Raw genomic sequence first — 18,751 nt, 5'->3', positions numbered from 1 at the left:
AGTGGAAATGAGAGTGCATGAATAAGTAGTTCCAATCAGCACGTGGCCGCATGTTTTCCTGAAGATACTGTATATCCTCAAATCCTCAAAAAAAAAAACAAAAAACTTGAGCGTTTGGTCACCAGTGCTGCTAAATCAAAGCGGGCAGATGCAGAGCTAGCTAGCAGATAGCAGCTTCAACAGTGCCCACGTCCTGCCTTTCTTATCGGTCGCCACCTTTCTTATTCACGCGAGTCACACCGCTTGGCAGAGGCAGTGCGCGATGGCACCTGCTGCGCTGGAAGGAGGGGGGGAAAAAAAAAAAAAGAAAGAAAGAAAATGAGGCGCTGGCACGAGTGAGTGAGTGAAATCAAAATTCAGCCCGAAAATATGTCCTTTCTCTTTCGGCGCCGTCTCAGTCACGCTCCGACAGATGACATTTGCCGAGACAGAAAAAGAGAGGGCAGACTGGTTCTGGTGGGCTCGGCGGAGAATGATGAGAGGAGAATGGTGAGGCGAGATGAATAAATGAATTATACATCAGCGCTGTCAGTCCCGCGCTTCCTGCTCCACCTACCGTACCCCCCCCCCCCCTCTTCCCCTCCCTCCCGTGTCAGCCGGAGTCGGCCCCCGCAAGTGGTCTGATCTCAGGCTCGGCGTCGTCGAGTGACACGCCGGCGTCGGAGCCCGCCATACACGGGGTGACTCTTTTGTTAAACGCGGCTGACAACCCCAATAAAAAAAAAAATTGTTTACATGCAAAAAAAAACAAAAAAAAACCAAAACAAGTGCCGGCAGGTCTGCAAGTCTCCGTTAAGCGACGTTAGAAATGGTGACGGGCGCTCGGAGGAACATCTGCTCCGGGAAGATAGAAAATCAAAAAACAAACCTATGCTGCCACGTCTGCCCTGCTTTGAATCGCGTTTTATATTTCGTGGGAAGTTTGAATTTTGGGGGTCACATTTTTGGAGGGATTCTTCAGAGCAAAAGGTGTCATTTTTCAAATGCGGAGCAGAAGGCCGTGGGACCCGCTGCTGTTATCATCCGTTGCAACGGGCTTGCTTGCACGGACCTTGGCTGTAAGCGCAGACGGTCGTTGCTGATGAATGACACATCTCGCAACAAAACTGCAAAACGCAATACTTTGGAAATGGGATGCCTTCACTGTCGGAGGAGAAAAGCCGTTCCAGGGTTGTTATTAATGCACACCTGTGGCATTTTGTTGCAGTCATTTTAATTATTGATTTTTTTTTTTATATATATATATATATATATATATATATACATGCTGAGTGCCCTTTTTTGTTTGTCTTTTGTTAATGTGTTATTTGCGCCATTGGTTATTGAGATATCATCCTTCTCTGAAGTAGATGTCTGTTGCTGGGCCTGGTAATAAACACCTACGGCATTTTTTTTTTTTTTTTGCAAACTTCTTAAAGGTCCACTGTGTAATATTTGGCCCTGATTTATGATTTTTATATTGGCAAATTAATAAAAGCGTATACTCGCAGTACAGTAAATTTGGTTATCCTGGCCCTGAGAACGCTTCTCATTTGCATATAAGAATATCCGTAGATCAGGGGCCTTGCTTCCAGTTAGCTCCCATCTCGCGCCACCGTATTTCTAAGGAAGCCTGGTGTGGGCAATCCGGCCCACCATTTTCAAAGGAAGCCCTCCTGCCATTAATTCAAAACACGCTGTCAGGCAGGCTGCGCACTGGATCTTGAGTAGTTTTTTTGTCTTTGTTTTTTTTTTGTTTATTGTTTATTAAAATACATTAAATACCCCATTTGTCCGCGTTATATCATAGCCGTGTCTCATTATGGAAATATTGTCCTTCCCTGACATTTTTTCCAGTGGCCCGTGATGTGGAAAAAAAAAAACCCTTACCTCTCGTGCCGGCGACATACATTAGACTTTATCAGCGCCGTGCCGCGCCTCGGAAAGGCGGTGCGTTGTCACCTTAATTGTAAACGTGCTCCTCCGCATGCTAATTCCGACGGCAGCCCTTTGTCCCCCACCCTCCTACCCGCCTTACCCCCAAAACAGTCTGCTGCCATTTTTTTCAATTAAGATCCAGACAGCGATAAGACCGTCTCAAAAAAAAAAAAAGAACGGGGCGGAGGATACCTGGCGGTGCTCCGCCTCTGCTCCAGACATACTGTAGGCGGAGGGTGGGGTTATTGAGTGGCCGTGACCCCAGAGCACCCTCGCCCCCGCCTGGGTATCGCACATCTCTGCACAATCGGTTATCGTCCCAGTTGCACCAGGGAGAGACGGGACGCATCCTTGATTGGAATACCTATTGAAATAATAAGGAATTGAAAGTGGTGTGTGTGTGTATGTGTGTGAGTGTGAGTGTGAGTATCGAATGCCAGCAGTTATTTAAGCCAGCGAGTGGGTTCTTCTTGTGTGTATAATGGACCTCAGGCTGCAGAAATTAACAAAATAAAATGCTAACAATCGTATATCTATCGCAGCTGTTGAAATTAGGCTTGCTGCCATTTCAAACGGCCATGTCATAACCCTGCTGTGTCTTTTTCTTCCTTTTCCTCTCCCTCTCACTCTATCTCTCACTCTCTCCCCCCTCCCTTTCCCTCTCTCTCTCTCTCTCGCTCTCCCTCCACGCTCTCACACACCTGTGTGAACCGCAGCTCGCTGAGCCCCGACGCGGACGGAGACACTTCGTTCCAGCGGGAGGGCTTCGCCCGCCAGAGCATGTCGGAGAAACGCACCAAGCAGTTCGAGGACGCCTCTCACCTGGAGGTGGCAAGGACGCGCAAGTCCAAGAGCATGGACCTGGGTGGGTGACGCGCACGGGCCCCCGACACTTGACATTTCACACTCCACGTTTTTGTCGATATAACGTTGAGCAGCGCTTTCTCTTGAGATTTATGCTTTCGCCATCATGTTGGAGTTCCTCTATACTTGTGTTGTATAAAGCTTGACGTATACAGGGCATAAATATAAACATATATATAAAAATGTAATCGCGATTAATCGCGTTAGTTTCCTGAGTGAACTCGCAATTAATCGCAAATTAAGTGCATTTTTTTTTTTTGATCACATACTTAAAATGTCCAGATACTCGCCCCCCCAAAAAAAGAAGCCTCAAACCTTGAGGTATTCTCAAGCTAGTGCTTCTAACCATTGTGCGAGAGTGGCCATTTCACTGTGCCCCTTCATTGTGTGTGTGTGTGTGTGTGTGTGTGTGTGTGTGTGTGTGTGTGTGTGTGTGTGTGTGTGTGTGTGTGTGTGTGTGTGTGTGTGTGTGTGTGTGTGTGTCATCTCTCTCGCACTCTTAATACTAGATACTGACGAATATAACGTACACAAATATGATCGCATTTGTCAAGTGCAGTATTTTATTTTGAAACTTGCTTTTATTTTGAAAATTAACAAGATTCTCTCAGGTATATATATACGTGTCCAATTTGGCCTGAGCCTTCACCCAGGTGATGAAGTGTGGTGCGTACCGGACACAGTAGTACAGGCCTTTATTTTTGTAAGTCTTGTCACAGAACAGCTTTCCGGATGTGTGCCCACATGCCAAATATATACGTATGTTTATAGAAAAAAGTAAAAAAAAAAAGATACAATTGTGAAGTCCGCAGTCGCTCCCGCCGAGGCCGAGCTGCAGGCGAACCTCTTTCGGATCACCGGCTAATCTTAGCAAGATGACAGCCAACCGTGTCCCACAAAGTCTCGACTCACCTACACGCTGTTGCGGCTCTGTGCCGCTCGCCGCACTCAACTTTTTTTTTTTTTTTTTTTTTCTTTCTGTCGAAGCGTCCGCCAAACCCCGTTAAAAACTCTTCGCAGGAAACCCAGACAACGCGCACTTTCGTCGGAAAGTGATGCCTCTGACAGATTAATAGTTTGATACTGGATGTGCAGAAAATAAGTGGATAAAAAGGCTTTTTCCCCTCGCGTTATTAGTGCCAGACGCAGATCTAATCAGATATAATGAGGACAGGAAGGCAACAGGATGGAAAGAATGGGGGAGATGGCTCCTTGATGGCACTCCCCGTCATAACAAATGCACATTCTATCAGCGAATTTAATCAGAAAAGCCTCCTTAATTGTTCTAAAGTGGCATCCGCATTAATTTGCAAATCTGATTTGTTGGAGACAGTAGCCGTTTGGATTTGACACCACAGATTGTTTATCTGTCTGCAAATGCAACAGCTGCAACAACTTGCCTCATTGACCTTTTGCAAACTCTACAGTTGTAAGCAGATCAGGCCTGCGTTGCTTAATGTAATTTTTTAATGTAATTCAGACTCGGATTACCCCCCCCCCCCCCCCCCCAACCCCTTCACGCTGACACGGACCCAATTGGGTTTTGAACCATACTGCTGACAGTTAGATTTGTCCGTTACAACCTCGCAGGTCACTTGCGACAATAGTGCAGCGTTTGCAAGGCTGAGCGGAAATAACTAACTTGTTCCCCTCATATAATAACCGTAGTAACGGACGCGAGCTCCCCGGAGGAGAAAGCGTTTCAGTCAATACTTGGCTAGCGAAAGCCTGAGAGGCGTATATGGGGAAATGAAAAGGAACTAACTGCGATTTTTTTTTGATGTACGCTACGTCGCGCAACAAGATTTATCTGCGTGGCGCACAACGGCTGCAGCGGGTTAATTGTTGTAATGAAATGAACGCACCAAAATGAAGAAAGGGGGAGGGGAAAAAAATGCATATGGATATAATTGGGTTGAATATTAATTGAGCCAACAAGTATTTTTTTTTTTTTTTTCCCCCACTGTCGCCTTATCACTGAAACACTGTTGGACACATTTTTCAGGACTTGGGTGGAAGCAGATTGCTTTGCTTTCCATTAATATATTAATACGGGCGCTTTGTGCTTGGCTGAAAGTGGTTAACACTCCTGACGACGTCCCTTTTCTTCTGCCGCGTGGTATTTCTTTTCTCCCTCCTTTTGATCTCCCCCCCCCCCCCCCCCAGGTGATTCCAAATCACATCAGCCGGTGGAATCGGGGGACTTTTGAGACCCGCCTCTGTCGAAATACGCTTAACTGGCGTGGACGCGTCGCAGTTCAGTCCATTTTAAGCAGAGAATTGCAACCGACTCGAGAGGGAACGGCGAAGAAAAGAGAACAAAGTGGCTACCACATTGGCCACTTACAATAGAGTGGAATCATGGATTGGTGGAAAATTGTCTTAGGCTCACTGACGCTTAGGACGGAGAGCTCATTAAAAACTCAAAGAGTAACATATATGTGTGTGTGCGTGTGTGTGTGTGTGTGTGAATATATGTGTGTGTGTGTGCGTGTTAGGTCTGTTTCTTAACGTTACGGGGTCAAAACGGCCTTGAAATGCGAAATACCAGAATTTTACACATACAATTCAAACTGGGATTAATCGCAGTTAACGGAAGATTCTGCGATTAATCGCGATTAAAACAAAAAATAATAATAATAATTGTTTGACAACCCTAATATATGTAACAAACAAATATGTGCACAATTGAAAATCCCACTACTATGACTTGAGAGACATCCACTACTATGAAAAGTGCACTTCCTACTTCTCCCCTCATGAGCCTGTTGCATGCAATGTCTTGTCTACCAAGATCCCACCCTCAGCACGATGTGTGTGTGTGTGTGTGTGTGTGTGTGTGTGTGTGTGTTCTGCCTGGCCTCGCCTTGCCCGACTCACACTTGTTTCTGTGCTCTCTAACAGCCGAAGATGAGATCAAGGACGGCGTGCGAACCAGCAGAGGTAAGCAGCTGCACCACCCCCCCCACCCCCCACCCCCCTGGTGGCTCCATGCACAATCTCCTTTATTACAGCAGGTTTTTATCCTCTTATTGAGCCGGATCCACGGGCCGATCGCACACCTCCTTCATAACCGGCTCATTGCTGAGCTTCATTGGCTGTACGACATGTGCAGGGGAGACTTGTTTGAGATAAATGCGGCCCAAGTTTTTTTCTGTTTCTTTTTTATTTATTTATTTATTTTTTTCCCTGCGAGTTGCAGTGTTGAGCAGGGACTTGGCAACGCGACACAGGCTCCTGTGCCACGTCGCTTGTTCTGTGGCGACGGAAACGGCGGCGGCGGCGGCGGCGGCAAAAAAAAAAACTTGTCATGGCAGCAGTTGCCGAGGGTTTTGGAAAGAACAAGGCAGCAGAGTGGAGAGGTGCCGCTGCCAGTTGGCCCCTCGCTGGCTCGCTGCAATTGATCTATTACAGACTGGATGGTTGGGGTTTTTTTTTCGTTTTTTTTTTCTCAAGGACTAGGACTAGTAGCCGGCCACTCTGGTAAATTGACCACAATAACCTGATGACTGGGTCGGGGCAGGGTGTGTTTGAATGAGTAGCATTTCTCCTTTTTGCGTTCAGCAGTCGTTTGAAAGGACCCTATTGTGGCCGTTTTCCACATTTAAATAAAGTCATTTTGGTGGTCGACCTTCAGGCAGTGAACGAGGTTTTGCTGGACTTGTGGCGTAGAAAGGCCCCCACCCCCCCCAAAAAAAAACCCAGAGCGGCTCATCGAGAGCTTGAGTTGTTAATTTTTCGTGCTTGCTATTAGTTGTCAAGGCGGTAACGCAGGAAGACGCGTTCATCGGGGGATTTCTCTTTCACGCGTCATGACAAAGAAGTTGCACGAATATTTCAATCCCACGTTTATTACGTCAGGAGATTCATACAAGTGACCTTTGACCTCTACACTGGCAAAGCGGCGATGACCATTGGCTTGCGGGCACTGACGTGTACTGCTCGGGTAACACGGGCTGATGCTACATTCTTGAGGGTAACGCCACCTGTTGGGAAAACATTGTACAACAGTGCACAGTATTATCGTCATTTGACGAAACTTCGAAAGAGGCATCTATATGCAGAAGTACTTGCACAAATTAAATATTTATATTTAATAAATATTTTTTATATAAATAAATATTAATATTTATATTTATACATTTTTTTATATGTACATATATGTATCATTACTTTGCCTCTACCATTAGCTGGTACATTAAGACCTGAGAAGCTCTACTTATTTCTCAGTGTCTTTATGGTTTAATCATGTCCACATTTTAAGCTAAACCGGGGGGGGGTCAAACTCGGGATACACAGTGGGGCCAAAATTTAAAACTTGATATTGAAAAGGTCTTCCTCCAGGTACAACCGCGAACCCTTTTGTGTGGACCCAGACAAGAAGTACTTGTGGGTGCTGTGGAAATGCAAAGATTGAATAGAGCGGAAGCAACTTTCCCTCGCGGCGCGGCCTTGCCACCGTTTTCGCGGCTCCGACGCGTTAAGTGAAAATTGAGGCCAGAAGAGGTAGAAAAGGCAGTAAAAACAAAAAGAGAGACTGTGAAAAAGACCAAACGAAAAGCTCACCTATGGCAAGAACTACTCTTACCCCCTCACCAATTACAACCCAGACCCAGCGGGTCGCCAGGCTCTCGGCCCATGAGTTGCTTGCTAATGGCTTCGCAAAAGCCGAGGAGAATAAGCCGGTCTGAAGGGAGATTAAAAGGTATTAAAGAATATCATTTGAGCGGATTGGCGAATCTCACCGACCACCTCTGATTGAGACGTCACGCGGCCGCCCGAAACGGCGGTCCCTCGGCAAGCACCCGCCGAGGACTCGGACGTCCTCTGTGGTCGGGACGACCCCGCCGTCTGGTCGGACCTGGCGGCGGCCCACTTCCTCTGTGATACCTGGACTTGGCCTCCAAACTCTTGGAAGCAACTCGCTCGGGGCGGCGGGGGGGGGGGGGCTATTTTTAACATAATGACCCTTTTACCACCCTGCTTAAAGCTCTCTGCTCTCGGAATAAATTAAGTGTAATGGAGCCCCCCCCCCTGTCTGTACACAGATCTTTACATGCAAGGGCTCGGTGTGAATAATGGCCAGAGAGCGTAGTTTTAGCTCCTCTAATTATGCTATTGGCTCCTGTTCCTGTAATAACCGCTGCTGATTTATTCATAGAGTTTGCCATACCTCCCCTTTACCGTTTAATGGCAATGGATCTATTCTAATTAACTGTCCTTGCCCTTAATCCGGCGGAGGAACGCAGCACGCGGGCCATTTTTTTTTTTTTTTTTTTTTGGCCACCGTAAATTTTTTTCCCAGCTGCCCTTTCCTCTTGTTCGCTCGGATTGTCTCTCCCCCCCCCCCCCCCCCCCCCCCCCCCCCCACACACACACACACTTTTTGCGCATTTCACTTTTTGATGATATTCATTTCTCCTCCAGACGTGCGGGGAGTTACAAACTCGTGTCTGTATGCATCGGAGGCGGCCGGGGGGGGGGAGGTGGTGTATTTTCATCCCCCTGAATAAGAGGGAGATGAGGAGGCGCCGCGCCGAGGATTCGGGGGCCCGTGTGATAGGAATCACATAATAGAGCGGCATACAGAGAGCTGTCCGTCAAACTCTCCCAGGAGAACCGCCGGAGCCTCGGAACGAAAACAAAAGGCGGGTATTTTGATGCAGGCCGAGGTCTGGGCGCGGGGGAGAAAAAAAAAAAGTCTGTCTCGGTACCCCCCGCCCCCCCTCCCCCGCAACTCCCTTTCCCTCGCTCCTCCGTCGCTCGCGCGCCTCACCGGCGGGGGAAACAATGGCCGGCGGAAGTCGCGGCGCGGGATTCCAAGTGGGAGTATTATTATCCCCCCCGCTTCCAAGTACGGCAGATGTCGTTTGTGTTCCTCTGAACTGTCGCGTCCGTCCTGCGTGGCTCCCACTCGCAGTCCCATTGTGTCGGGACGTGCACTCCGGGCTTTTTACTTGGTGCAAGTATGATGATGATGTTGTTGTTGTTGTTGTTTTTTTTTTCTTTTGTTACCATCTTCTCTCCTATTCCCATGGATAATCAGGTCTTGATTGTTTCCTGGAATTTGGTTCTGGATGGTTGTTTGTTGTTTGGTTGCATAAAAATTGTGCAAAAAAAAAAAAAAAAAAAAAAGGGAATCAGAAAAAGCACTTGTTTAAGGCAGTAAAATGAATCCGTTGCCCACCAACCCCCAACCAACCCTCTTTAGCTGTATTGCACACAGTAAAGTTTCACGTTACGCTCCTTAGCAGCCTGCAGCACTCGCATGAGCTCTTTCCACTAAATGGGAGGCAGCATTATAGGATTGGCGTTTATTTAGCTTGAATGGCACTCTCAGGATTGAGTCCAGGTTCTCTCGGGATCGGACGCTTTTATAAACATTGACGGAACACGAGGCCTATCGGACTCGCCCGACGCCGGATCCATAGCCGTCACTGATTTGGCAGCGGTTGGACTTTTGCACCGTTTCTCCAACGATCCAATAAACGTCTGATTTGTCTTTTGTTGGACTATGCACCGTGAACAAAACCTAGCAGAGCCAGTGAGACCTTTTCAAAATTGGTTTGGCTCCATCAAACGTGACCATGGCACGACCTTGAAACCTCACTGGACTATTTGTGGATGGCGTGCGAGCGGATCAGAGCCACTCAAATACAATCTTAAAGGACGACAACGGATTTTTATTTTTTTATTTTTTAATTTTTTTCAATGAGCGATTCATTTATCAAGGCTGAACAGGCCACAAACTGCTTTTCAACACAAACTGTCCGTTTCATTTAAAACGACAAAAATATGACCTAAACTAGAATTACAGAAAGTTAAAATTGTCATTTATATTCTCACATGAATTACAATAAATAGTTGAATAAAACGAAACATGACCCCTGTCCTGAATCCAAAGCAAATGTCAAGAGGGCATTAAGAACACTTTTATTTATTTATTAATTTATTTATTTTTGGTATAAACACAAAGAACCACAAGGATCTTATGCGAGCTGCTCCTAAAACAAAAATCTAACGCTAATGCGAGTGCGCTGGCTACCAGTCAGTACGTGCTGCGGCCACGAGGGACGAGGGTGTGATATCAACGTGGTTTTTGTTTGGGGTTACAACCAACAAGAAATAAAGAACCGGTCTGGTCATTCTGGAACCTCAGGGGCCGGTGGGCCGCCTACTGGGGACCACTGAAGTATGTATCATGCCCCCTCGGCTTAGCAGCTGCGCATCACCGTGTTAAAAATAAACTCGTGCCGAAGCTCGTCGGCAGTCCAGGGAAACGGATTTGTTGATAGAACAAAGCCTTAGGTGGCATTTTAATGTTACTATCCAGTTGTAATTCAATTCCCGCGACTGGAAAAGTACTCTGTTTAGAAGCAGCCGTAGTTCACCGCTTGTAGAGGGTGTAGCGGGTTTTGTTGGGTGTCACGAGGGTGCGGGGGGGATTTCAATTTCAGTTTTCATTTTACTGTGTCCCAGCGTTTGATCTCGGACCACCATACTGTACTTCCTATGCCTTTGAGACTCGCTAAATGTCTCTTTTATATGATAGTCCCAGAGGCCGAATCACCCTCAGTCCATGAGAACCTACGCGCCCTCTGAAACGGCTGCATTCGGTAACCTGGAGAACGAGATGGTAACAGCATCTGTGCCTTCTGGGGAAAATGCCAATTGTGAAAAGTTCTGACAAAGAAACCCTCCAGTCGGGTTCTTTCAAAAGACTGCGCAAACTCTTCGCAACCCGACGTCTTCAAATTGCTGTTTATTCTATTCCACGTTCCCGATGTATCAACCCCATGTGGCGGTCGCAAATTGTTTCCTTTCTGCGACGAGGGTTTATTTTCTCAGCTAATCTGTGTTTGGCTGCGCAACACTCCCGTCTGAAAGGTCCACTGTGATCTCCCGGCGGCGGAGGTTCACGACTCATTTAGGTCAAGTTAAACATGCTGGGGACCTTGTTGATGGGGAGCCAGCGTGGTCGGCAGGTAGGTGTGTGTTTGTGTGTCGTGAACCTGGGTTTTCGGTGGCCTTCAGGGAGGGCCCATACAGGTCAAACGCAAGCAAACACGCACGGGGCCGTGTTTGCTTGTGCGTAGTTAAGAACAAATGGGGAGATTTCCAAGTGAAAGCGAACAGGAAGTGCTGCGGGAGACGTTTATTTACACTCATGAGGCAGTAGCATGCACGCGCGCGCACACACACACACACACACACGGATGTGTCTATGTGGGTCTAATGCAGGGGTGGGCAAACCTTTTGACTGGTGGGGCCCACAATGGGTTCTAAAATGTGGGTGGCTGGAGCAGCAGCAGATAGATGACATAGAGTGTTTTGGGGACCCACCTCATAGGAGTAAAAGATATATTATGATTTGATATGTAGAAAACGTGCTTTAATGTCAATTGAAAATAAACAAAAGCGTTCCAACAAAACATGCGTCTTTGAAGCCCCACCGTGTTTTGCTCTTTATTGAAATGACTCTTTGGCTGCGTTCAGACTGCAGGCGAATCCGATTCCAATCAGATTCCGTCTCAAATCCGTTTTTTTTAGGGCTGACTGTCCGCACTGTTTTTAGCAAGTTGTCCAAATGGGATGTGGCTCTGTTCAGTCTGGGCCACATGTCACATTGTGACAGCGCCACTTGTTGCGATACTTGCCCTGGAGCTTGGCTTGAATGGAGCCATCTCCCCACCGACTGATGAGCCAACGAGTTTCCTCCTCTGATCTGGTACATTGCGTCACGGACAGTCAACGCCCATCGGTGTGTTTGGAGCTGTTCACACTGAGACGCATCCGTCTAAAATGCCATTTGAAACTACCTCCCGAACGTGGTTTCAATCCGCCTCGCAAAAATCGGATTCCGTGTGATTTGTGACTGATTCAGACTGCAAAAGAGCCGTTCCGGTTTCAATAAAAATCGGATTTTGAGTCTGAACAAGGCCATAAAAACGCTGAAAATGTTGACGGAATACAGATATTTTTTACGACTTACTCACTCTGAATGCTGTTTCCTCAACGGGCCGCAAATTGCCCACGCCTGGTCTAATAATGACACAATGCCCCTGATGTGCAGACTACGGTTGAGGTGTGCGTTCTCCCCCTGAGTGTCTGTCTGGCCGCTCAGACAGTGGAATCAACAGTCTTGTCGGTGATTACGGCTAGTCCCTCCTCCCCCCCCGCCCCCAAGTTTACACACATCAAAGACCTCGCCGGCGCGCCTTCAGAAATCCATCTTGTTGAGGCGAGGCGGAATAAAAAAGGGGACAGAAAATCAACCGGCTCGCTTCTTTACCAACTGGCAGCTCGAGGTGGGCGCTCGAGGGAACCTGGCAGAGGCTCCCCGAGAACATGAAATACCGATACCTTGCATTCCGTCAATGCGTCCCGAACAAACTCCCCCCCCCCCCCGGCAGAGCTCTGGGAAAAATAATTGCAGCCGGCTCCGACGCCGGAGAGGTCGACTGTTTAAAATTGATATATTTTTCTTTCCCTTTCAACAAAGCTTGACACTGCTTGTCTGCCAGTGATATTTATACCCTTTGTTAAGGAGATACTTATGTCAAGTGTGATGTATGCGAGCCGCACTAATTAGACGTTCTGTCAAAATAGGTCTCAAGCCGTGACAGGCCCGCACTTGTATCATTTGCGCAATTTACATGTTAATTGCGGCCACTTTGCATAATGGTTGTTGTTTGCGCATCACTCACCACGCAGTGAAAGTGCATGATGCGTCTTTGGCTTCTCATTTTATTTTTTTTTTAGGGGAAGGACAGCCAGTCGAATCAATCAAAAGCTGTTTTGCTCGAACATTAAAAAAAAAAAAAGAATCTTGAAGAAAGAGAGGAAGTGTATTGAAGAACTCAAAACACAGTTTCAAAATAAAGATGGTCATTGTCATTGTCCCCTTCAGATGTGTAACTATATAAAAGGAAGTGATTAAGAACAATAGTGTGGAAGTAAATGTACAATTTTGCTTCATCCCCTTCTGCAACAAACAACAGACAGACAAGAAGACAAAAGGCCTCCTATGGAAATAGCTTGTTTGTTTTTGTTTTTTTTTATATGAATCTTGTAGCAGGAGGGCTCAATCATGCAGGTAGAGTGGCCCGTTGTTGTTGTTGTTGTTTGTTGATAGCGGCCTATTTGTGCCCATTATGTCTCAGCCATTGTTGCGCTCTGACGCTGGACGAAAGTGGAATAACAAATCCTCGATAGCAAAATACACCTCTGAAGGCGCACAGGACGATGCGCGCTTCCCGTGTTTCATATTAATCAATCGCCGCACTCAGAATTCCCGCCTCATCCCCGCACAAAACACGCACCGAATCTAAATAATTAACATCAACCTCTCCGTGATGCTCTGTAATGAGGAGCTCTCCATTTCATGTCTGACCCTCGATGTCACCGCTTTATCTTCCCCACAGGCTCTGAGCGGGAGGTGGGACCCTCGCTGGGCCTGAAGAAGTCCAGCTCCCTGGAGAGCCTGCAGACGGCCGTGACCGAGGCGACGCTCAACGGCGAGGCGGGCCGCAGCCGGCTCCACTCGCGGATCGTCCGGGGCCGCGGCTGCAACGAGAGCTTCCGGGCCGCCATCGACAAGTCGTACGAGGCCCGCGGCGTGGCGGCGGCGGAGGAGGACAACAGCATGGATACAGGTGCGAGCCTCATGGTTGGACTAAATGTTGGATTTTAGCCTCAAGCAGCCTAGGCCAGGGTCGAGGGCAAACTTTTTGACTGGTGGGGCCGCAGTGGGTTCTAAAATTTTGACGGGGGTGAGTGGGGGGCAGCAGGAGCAGATGGATGGAGTGTCGGATGGGGAGAAAACGTGCTTTATTGTCAAAAATGAACAAAGCATTACAACAAAATGTCTCTTTGAAGCGCCACGGTATTTAGCTCTTTATTGAAATACAACCATTTTCCGACTTACTTACAATTAATATCATTTCTTCAAGTTGGTCGGGCCGATTAAAAAGCTTCACGGGCCGCATATGGCCCCCGGGCTGCAGTTTTCCCATGCCTGTCCTCGACACGAAAGGGTCCATATTATATTCAGGTGTCTTTTTTTTTCTTCTCATGGACTGCAAAGAAACGTCTTGCATAGTTAAAAAAAATATATGTATATTTAAAGTTTCCAGAAAACACCAGAATCAGCTGCCTATAGCTGACGTACGGGGGGGGTCACATGACCAGTTCACTTCAAGTGAAAATGGCGCGTTATGTTTGGGACAGAGGAGGAGACTGAATATTTTTTTTTTACAAGTAATACAAGAGTGAAATATAACAACCATTCTCGACAGCAATCAAATGGAACCAAACAAAAGCAAAGAAATTCAAATTACGGCCGAGGCACTAAAATGGGAGCTTTAAAGCTATTCTTCGATTTGTACGTATTTTTCTGGGTACAAGTCTCAACAAGCATGGCTTCAAGTTAAAATAAACGAAAGCTGCTAACACAGACTGAACAAAAAAAAAAAAGAGAGAGAAAGAGAGAGAGAGACATTGTCACGGCTGCTTTATGTCTTTGGAAATCTTTCTAATCTTTCCGAAAGATCGAGACTCCCAAAGATGCTCCTCTCTCTCTCTGTGCGGAACCCTCAGCCCCACTTCATGTTTTAGCGGCCGTGTTTTTCCAACACGGTTATGAGAGAAAGAGAGAGAGGGGGTGTGGGGGGGAAAACATCCAGCCTGTAATATTGGCTAACTCAATACATTCTCTGAGCCTCTTCAGGAGAAGATAGTTTCAGCCCCAACGAAAACAGATTAGCGATATCTGCTCGCCTGGGAAAAAGGAGAAAGTGTGCATTACAAAGCGCACTCGCAATAAGACATCTCGCTCACAGACGCTCATTAATATTCCGGCTGTTCGCGTCGACTTGAGTCGGTGAAAACTGCGGCAGCATATTGTCCCGGGAGTTTCAAGAGTCTTTCATGATGTATTGCATCGTTCTTTTTGTTTCCATATACCGCCTATAAGCTGCTGCTTATTCACACATACGAGGGATCCACTCTGCACAAATATATGCTGTGCACCGAATGCTATTTTATCATAAAGATAAATTAGATATGAGTCTTTGTTTTGTTGGAGAGTTTGAACACAACACAGCCAAAAGATGAGAGAACAACGTGAGTCTTATTTATTGTCAATTCATCGATACGTCGACGATGCTGTGCTTTGTAGTTATATGGTGCACAGAGTTCACCTTACTTAAAAAAAAACAAACAAAAAAAAAACACCACACACACACTCTGGTTAGGGTGAAAGTCCTCATCCACACCTGGTGCTTAATAACGAGAAGACATTTGCCGTTTGTCGTGACAGGTAATAAGTCTGTAATCAGCAGATATAAATTTCCATTATCCGCTAAAGAGCCGCAATATGGATGAAACAGAAAAAAGAAGGGAGGACGGAGGGAATTATTTGCCCCGAAATGCTTTGTTCTCATAAGCTCTGTTGGCACGCCACTAAATACAGTCTTATCTCGGCAAAAGAAAAATGGGAAAGCAGCCGATTTTTTCCCTGCCGCCGAATATTGCATTCTCCCCCAGTGATATTCAAATAACTCTGTTTTTCAATTTAGATAAAAGCAAGCAGTCTCCGCTCGTCACCGAGGTTAATAGTCAAAGTTGACAGATAAGCGGCTGCCTTGCTGCTGCTCCCGGACTTTTATTTACATAAAATAAGAACGTGGCATCACCCAAAGAAAATGTGTCCCCGCCAGATATCCCACTGGGCGAAAAAAACAAAAACAAAAAACGTTTTTTTTTTTTCTCTCGCGCTACTTTGTGTCACAACAAAAGAAGAATAAAGGAAATGAGTTTTCTGCGTTTGGCTCGACTAAAAAAAAAAAAAAAAAAAAAAAAGAATTCACTCGTCTGTCGTAACCTTTTGTGACAGGCCGCCCAGAAAATCTTCCACTATTACAGAAACTACAGTAACAAAAAAAAAAAACATGCCGCCTTATGGGACCACATTTGTGCCTGCTCTTTGCCGTGACATTATTTTGTAGTTGAGTGACACTTTTCATCGTTGCCTCCGCTGTCACTTTGGATTTCAGTCCGAGTCCTCTCATTTCCGTTGAACTGCAGCGGATGGCCTCGCCGTTTGACTTTTCAACCGATCGATTTGCTTTTATTTGTAAAGCGCACTATCATAGAGAGAAACCAACTGACTCCCAGTGGGAAGAAATCTTGAGTAGACCCCTGACTCTGTAGGGCGGCCATCAGCTCTGAGGCCCGATGATTGAACAGTGTACAGTAACCAGTATTGCTGTGTACACTTATGTTTACGTGAGAGGCGCAAATCGCATAAAATTTGATTAATTCTGTGGTTTTTCAGCTTTTGGAGTAGCAACTTTCGCTTTCCTGCTAGCATACTAGCATGCTAGCTACCGTGAAATGACCGTTTTGAGATGCATTTTTGTATTGGGTTGACTGAAAACGTGGGGACAGTGGCACCCCCTACCGTCGACACAGTGCCCCCTGCTGGCCTGGAGTGGGACTGTATAATTTGTGTCTCTTTTCGTATCCTTTTACGAGATCGCACCCAGTTTATACGGCAGCCCTTCAAATCCGATCGCCGCGCGGTGAGCTCGCCAGCTGGTCTGCGTATGTTTGAAACGGCAGCGGCCTCGACTCCAAAAACGCAACGAGTGAGGAGAAAATCAGGAAGTGGCCAACTCAGTCGCCGTTTTTGGAAGCGGGAGCCTTGGCAGGCGACCAAAGTTATGCGCTCCGGCCAAATTTCAGCGGCGCGTCCATTTGGGAGTCTCCACAAATTCCTATTTCGAAGAATGTTGGATTGGAAGCGAAATTAATAAAAACTGCAAAATTGAAATTAAGAAAATGCCTCTTTTTTTTTTAACAGACCTTTTCCGAAACGGGTTTGGCAAATGGACATAAATCTGCCACCGATCTGACACAGCAAGCAAAGAGCTGCTGGTCTACCAAGGTGTTTTCATAAAGAGTCGGGGGAAACGTGGCGAAAAGAATAATTACAATTTAGCAACTGACCGAATTTTCTAAAATGACACCGCCATTATTTCACATGGCTACCACAATGACCAACCCACTGAATGGAAACATGGAAACAGGCATTTTTATTTATTTATTTATTTTTTTTTCACTTTCCAAAAATCCACTTAAAATTCATCCAGAAACCCAACTCATGGTATGGTTGAAACTAAAACTTACTTCCTGCTTTACGTGGCCGCATACATTCCACATCAACTGCTTCCCTGCCCTTCCTCTTAATTGGATTACAGGTGGGCAGCAGCTTGGCCGACTTTAACTTTGCCGTTCGTTCTTTCTTCCCCGTTTCAGTATTAACAGACTAGACAACCCCCTCCCCCCTCCCCCCACACCGCACCCCCCGCCCCATGCGTTTCCTTGAAATGTGAACGCCGTCTATCCACCCATCTCCACGTCGCCTCGTCTCATCCGGCTTCTTTTGCCGGCGATAAGCAGCACTTTTCTCCCCATCAAAAGCAGAACTGAGCGGACGATGTGTGAGATTTGCAAACGAGCCCTAATCTGAAGGACATCTACCGCTCGCCCCAGATACGGCGCAGACAGGAGAACTGCATTTGCAATTAAGATGCCTGCGAGGCTTTTTTTTTTTTTTCTTTCCCTTTCCCTCCACCCCCATCCAAGATTACTTAATGTATAATTACTGACAGATTAATTACATTTTGTACATCAGTTTTGATTAGACGTGATGGAAAGTTGGGAGTTTAATCAACCTTTCATCACCCGAGGAACGTTTTTCTCGGCTCTGGTCTTGCGCGGCCGTAAGACGAAGAAGCAGATTCCTGCGATTCATGTTCTCCGGCTTCTTCATCGCATAATTATTATTATTTTTATTTTTTTTTAACTTTATTTTCTTCACGGAAAAGCTAAAAAGAGAAGTGTGGGAAGACACGTTGTCTCGCGGGCTGTGCGAAGTGTACACACTGGAAATAACTCCGGGCTTTCCGCTGTGTGAGGATGTGTTGAGCAGACTTGTACTCTCACAGGGGTGCGCAATGTAAATATATTCTGCTCTAATGAGGCAAATGAATTCAGTGTGTTTTGTTTAAAGCTGCCTTTTCTTGTGGGACACACTTCTTTTTTTAATTCCTCCCCCATCCCCCCATGGCTCGTCTGATATTACCAAAAAAAAAAAAAAAAAAAAAAAGTGATCTGTAACACCCCTAAAATCAAAGCACTCCATCGGATTTGTTGGAATTTATCGTCAACTTTGGAAATCAATTCCGATTTATCATTATTTATTTTTTTCACCGTCTCACTTTTCATCTTTTTGTCCCCCAGTGGACGAGGACACAGAAGGAAGCTCCAAGTCGGTGTCCACCAGCGGCGACAACATCGTGGGGCCGGGGCTGAACGGCAGCCTGTCCACAGAGGACGGACAGCGGGACGGAGACAAGGCCGGCAGCGGCGGGGGGAAGAAGAAGAAGAAGGCCGACGGCGACAGAGACAAGGACAAAGCCAAGAAGAGCGTGCTGAAGGGCCTGGGTGAGATGTTCAGGTAGGAACGAAAACATCCCCACCCCACCCCACGAGCTCCCCGCCAATCAGTATGCGCTTCACTTAATTCCACTCAACATTTTTTCCCCCGGATCACACGGAATATGAATGCGTTCTCTGGATGCTGCCAGCGCTAATCAGGGACCTCTCTCTCCTTGAACCCTGCGAGGTGGGCGGAGTTCACGCAGGGGCGGGGTGCGGAGAGGGCGGGGTTGGTGGGGGTGGGGGAGGGGGTAGCGACCTCTAGGGCGTTCGCTAGTTTTGAACCAGATTATTTTTAATAAGAGCGACATGTTTTATTCATGCGCGCCGCACCGCGCTCCTCCTCCTCCTCCTCCTCCTCCTCCTCCTCCCAAACACACTCTGCATTTTGTTAATGCCGGCGAGCCGACGCTCAGGCCGCACGCCGGCGCCGGTTTGTTTTTTTTTTTGTTTTTTTGGGGTTTGA

The 18,751-nt window shown here is 46.7% G+C and overlaps 1 protein-coding gene across 1 annotated transcript in view; it reads left to right on the top strand.

Moving 5' to 3' along the window:
* Window positions 1–18,308, top strand: part of LOC142880891 (partitioning defective 3 homolog) — a 230,543-nt gene extending 212,235 nt beyond the window's left edge. Inside the window, exons 17-20 of the mRNA XM_076014870.1 lie at window positions 2,634–2,782; window positions 5,686–5,724; window positions 13,206–13,436; window positions 18,088–18,308. Of these exons, the coding sequence (XP_075870985.1) occupies window positions 2,634–2,782; window positions 5,686–5,724; window positions 13,206–13,436; window positions 18,088–18,308 (640 nt within the window). The remainder of the gene's footprint in view (window positions 1–2,633; window positions 2,783–5,685; window positions 5,725–13,205; window positions 13,437–18,087) is intronic.
* The last annotated feature ends 443 nt before the right edge of the window (window positions 18,309–18,751 follow it).

Source organism: Nelusetta ayraudi, unplaced genomic scaffold (assembly GCF_046127955.1).
Source record: "Nelusetta ayraudi isolate G7.1 ecotype Tasmania unplaced genomic scaffold, CSIRO-AGI_Nayr_v1 ptg000174l, whole genome shotgun sequence".
In the NCBI taxonomy this organism is placed as follows: Eukaryota; Metazoa; Chordata; class Actinopteri; order Tetraodontiformes; family Monacanthidae; genus Nelusetta; species Nelusetta ayraudi.
This window is presented reverse-complemented; position numbering and strand designations above follow the sequence as displayed.